Here is a 3,458-nt window from a genome sequence, read left to right as displayed (position 1 = left end):
AAAAAAAAAAAATCACATGAAAAAAAGAAAATAAAACCAAAAAGAAAAAAAAAAAACCGAAGATATCATCATATTATCACACTCTTTAACTATACGTACCTGTATCCGTACGAGAGGCATAAAATGGCTCAGCAGCTGGTGAAGAATTGCTCACCTGTCGTATTGTATCATTAAAGATGGTGGAGTGTGCTCGAGAGGGTCTAAATGTGAACTCCGCATCGGACTCATGCAAGGAGGAATTCCTAACATCTCCACCTTTTCCCCTATTATTATTATTATTATTATTATTATTATTATTATTATTATTATTATTATTATTATTATTATTATTATTATTATTATTATTATTATTATTATTATTACTTAATCCTGTTCCTGCGGCCGCCACAGCAGCACTAACACTACCAACATCTCCACCAGCACTACAAAGACCTGTCGCTGTCGTCGTCGTTGTCGTCATTGTCGCTGTAGCAGGAGATTCAAATATCTCCCGCTTTCTCTTTTTCTTTTTCTCTTCATTATTACCATCTGAGGCATTCTTATTATTATCATCATCATCGGCACGAATGACCATCTCCAACTGCACACTCCGCGCATGCGACTGCAACACCGCCCGCTGTCGCTCCCAATCATCATTCACAATATGGCGCTGCATTAAATGTCCAATATCCCGCCGCACAATAGCACGTCGCTTCACAGACTGTCGGAATAGTACAGCCAACACAAATCGCATAAGTGTAAAGAGAAACCCAACACCCAAACACGCCTCAGAGGCAACAGCAACATTCGATAAATGAGAACGATGAAATTTAACATCTTCACCAGCAAAAATAACACGTCCTACAGTACTTCGTGCATATCGTACACAAGGAGAAAAAAACATTCCAATTGCCGCTGAGTGTAGTGAAATTGGAATAAGAAAAAGAACAAACACAGTAGCGATTAATATTGTGGTTGTCTTACTTAAAGGAACTACACAAAACGAACAAAAAATTAATACCACTACGCTAGAAATAAAACTAGACAAGAAAAGTCCACAAACCGCATGAAATCCTTCCACAAAACGTGCACAATCCACATAAACAAGATCTACATTTGATGACATTTCACATACATGAGTTCCATTATTGGTATATATTAGTGGTTTTGTAGCGATATGAACTGCATCTGATGCACCTGTACTTTGACCCTTCAAAGTAATAGTACCCGTTGCCGTATCTTTCCCGTAGTTCCCAACCACTATCCCTTGCAGAACACATGAGACTAGAAGAAATAACAAAGCGGCCTGCAGTACAACATCACGAGGAAAGAGATGACAAAGTGCCAAACCCATTATCTAAACTAACCTACATCCCCAATAAAAAGAGAAAAAGAAAATATATATATATATACATATATGTATACAAATCAAAGAATTTAATTGAAATACCGTTGTTGTAACCAAAGTAAAAAAAAAAAAAAGAAACAAACAATTCTATACACTTCTTTTTTTAATTTTTTATTTTCCTTCCATCACCATTACTACTACCACCCCCTTCCCTGCTCCTTATCAGCTCCCTGAAGTACTGCGGGTAAGGTGAAGAAGTAGAAAACCCCGCTCTCAACCCCACAACTGACGCAGAGAGAGTATTAACATTACACACCGCGATTACAGTTCACTCCCACAGTTCTCTTTCTCTCTCTTTTTTAGGGAGTGAGAGCTAATCCTGACAAAAAAAAAAAAAATTTAAAACAAAGGGGAAAAAAAAAATAGTAGGAACACTATCAAAACACTAATATAGGTTACAAACTACAGATGAGCGATACGCAGACACACAAGAGAAAGAAGAGACCATTTACACAATGGTATAACGATTCTGGTGGTGCAACACTTGACTCTCTCCCCTAAGAGAAGTTTCACAACAACAGCCACCAGGGTTTGCACCGTGAAAGGTCAGTTCACGATGGGTCTGACACGCAGAACATACAGTACAACATGTGGAGGCCAAACACGTCGTCACGCAGCCTTCTCCGAGGGAATATTTCTCGGAGACTCTTTGGCGTAAACAACACATGGCGGGCACAGGGAAAAAACAGACTCCTAGACAATAGCAGAATGAACATTCATTAGGAATCCCAGCAACAGCATTATACTGGCGGCTAACATTGCATGAGAAGCAACACCATACATCTAAGGTGCTTCCACAGTCATTAAAGCAATCGAAGAGTCCAGTACTGAATCCCATTGTATGAATACAGATTTGCCTTTCTCTAAAGGAAAACGTAAAAAAAAAAAAAAAAAGAAATTCCAGCACTACCACTCACATCACGTACACTCGACAACAAATTCAACAACAATCAACATCACACCCTGTTCAAACAACAGAAAGAAAAAAAAAAATACACACCGACCTTGTTCACAATTTCCCTTTAAAAAAAAAAAAAAAACTATTAAATTCCCAAAACCAAAGAGATTACCATTTGCCTAACAAAAGTTGTAAACAAAAAAAAAAAAATCTCCTTAAAAGAAATTTCCCGAAAATAAAACTTATAAACAAACTTTAAATAGATTCCAGGGGGTTTACCTCATCTGTGCGGTGCTGGGGGGAAAGCAACAATTCCCAGGATTCGCACCGCGCATCGTCAGTTCACGATGCGTCTGACACGCAGAACAAGGAAAACAGCACCATCCCAACAAAATCGTTTCAGGTAGACTTTCTTCAAGCTTATACTTTTCAGACACTTGATGTCGCAAACACCACATTGAAATCACAGGACAAAAAGCGGTAAACAAACAATATGGAAGTGAAAACTGGTCTGGAACACCTTAAACTGAATTATATTGACGACTAACGTTGCACGTAAGGCAGAAAGCATTCTCCAGACATCCGTTACGGTCTGTCATACAATCAAAAATACCAGAACTAAAACCCATTGAACAAACGAAAAAAGAAACTTTTCTTCAACGACTAAAGAAGAAAAAAAAAAATAAAAAAAAGTATAAAACACACAACAAAACGAAAAGAAAAAGAAAAAGAGAAGAGAAAAAAAAAAAAGTGTGCGTAAGAATCAAGACGAGAAACCACTAGTCAAGGGAACAAGGAAGGTCCCAACCCCACCTCCCACATCACTCATTGCGACACCACCCTCATGCAGATTCACGAATAATAGAAATAGTGCACGAAATAGTGGGATAACAAGTGGGTCAGACGCTCTCACATTGCACACTCTTATCCCTACTTGTCAAGGTCAAAATAGAAAAAAAAAACAGCTGTTAAATTTTTCGGTGATAAAATAGTAATAGGTGAAAAGTCTGTTTTTGCTCGTAGATGGCATCAGTGTATGTATGAAACCAGTTCAAGATGTGAACACTAGTACATACCACCCATGCCACCCATACCGCCCATTCCTCCCATACCACCGGCTGCTGGGCTTTCCTCCTTCGGGAGATCCACAACGGCGGCTTCGGCGGTCATCAT

The 3,458-nt window shown here is 38.7% G+C and overlaps 2 protein-coding genes across 2 annotated transcripts; both read right to left on the bottom strand.

Moving 5' to 3' along the window:
* Window positions 1-85: 85 nt before the first annotated feature.
* TM35_000023110 (putative dihydroxyacetone phosphate acyltransferase) lies at window positions 86-1,333 on the bottom strand (the record flags this gene model as incomplete). Its single annotated transcript, XM_029021629.1, has 1 exon — window positions 86-1,333. The coding sequence occupies one exon, from the start codon at window positions 1,331-1,333 to the stop codon at window positions 86-88; it is 1,248 nt and encodes a 415-aa protein (XP_028887051.1).
* A 502-nt stretch (window positions 1,334-1,835) lies between these two features.
* Window positions 1,836-2,225, bottom strand: TM35_000023100 (uncharacterized protein; the record flags this gene model as incomplete). Its single annotated transcript, XM_029021628.1, has 1 exon — window positions 1,836-2,225. The coding sequence occupies one exon, from the start codon at window positions 2,223-2,225 to the stop codon at window positions 1,836-1,838; it is 390 nt and encodes a 129-aa protein (XP_028887050.1).
* Between the last annotated feature and the right edge of the window lie 1,233 nt (window positions 2,226-3,458).

Source organism: Trypanosoma theileri, assembly GCF_002087225.1.
Source record: "Trypanosoma theileri isolate Edinburgh chromosome Unknown TM35_Tth_2_V1, whole genome shotgun sequence".
In the NCBI taxonomy this organism is placed as follows: domain Eukaryota; phylum Euglenozoa; class Kinetoplastea; order Trypanosomatida; family Trypanosomatidae; genus Trypanosoma; species Trypanosoma theileri.
Note: the sequence above shows the minus strand (reverse complement) of the source record. Positions and strands in the feature narration are given on the sequence as shown.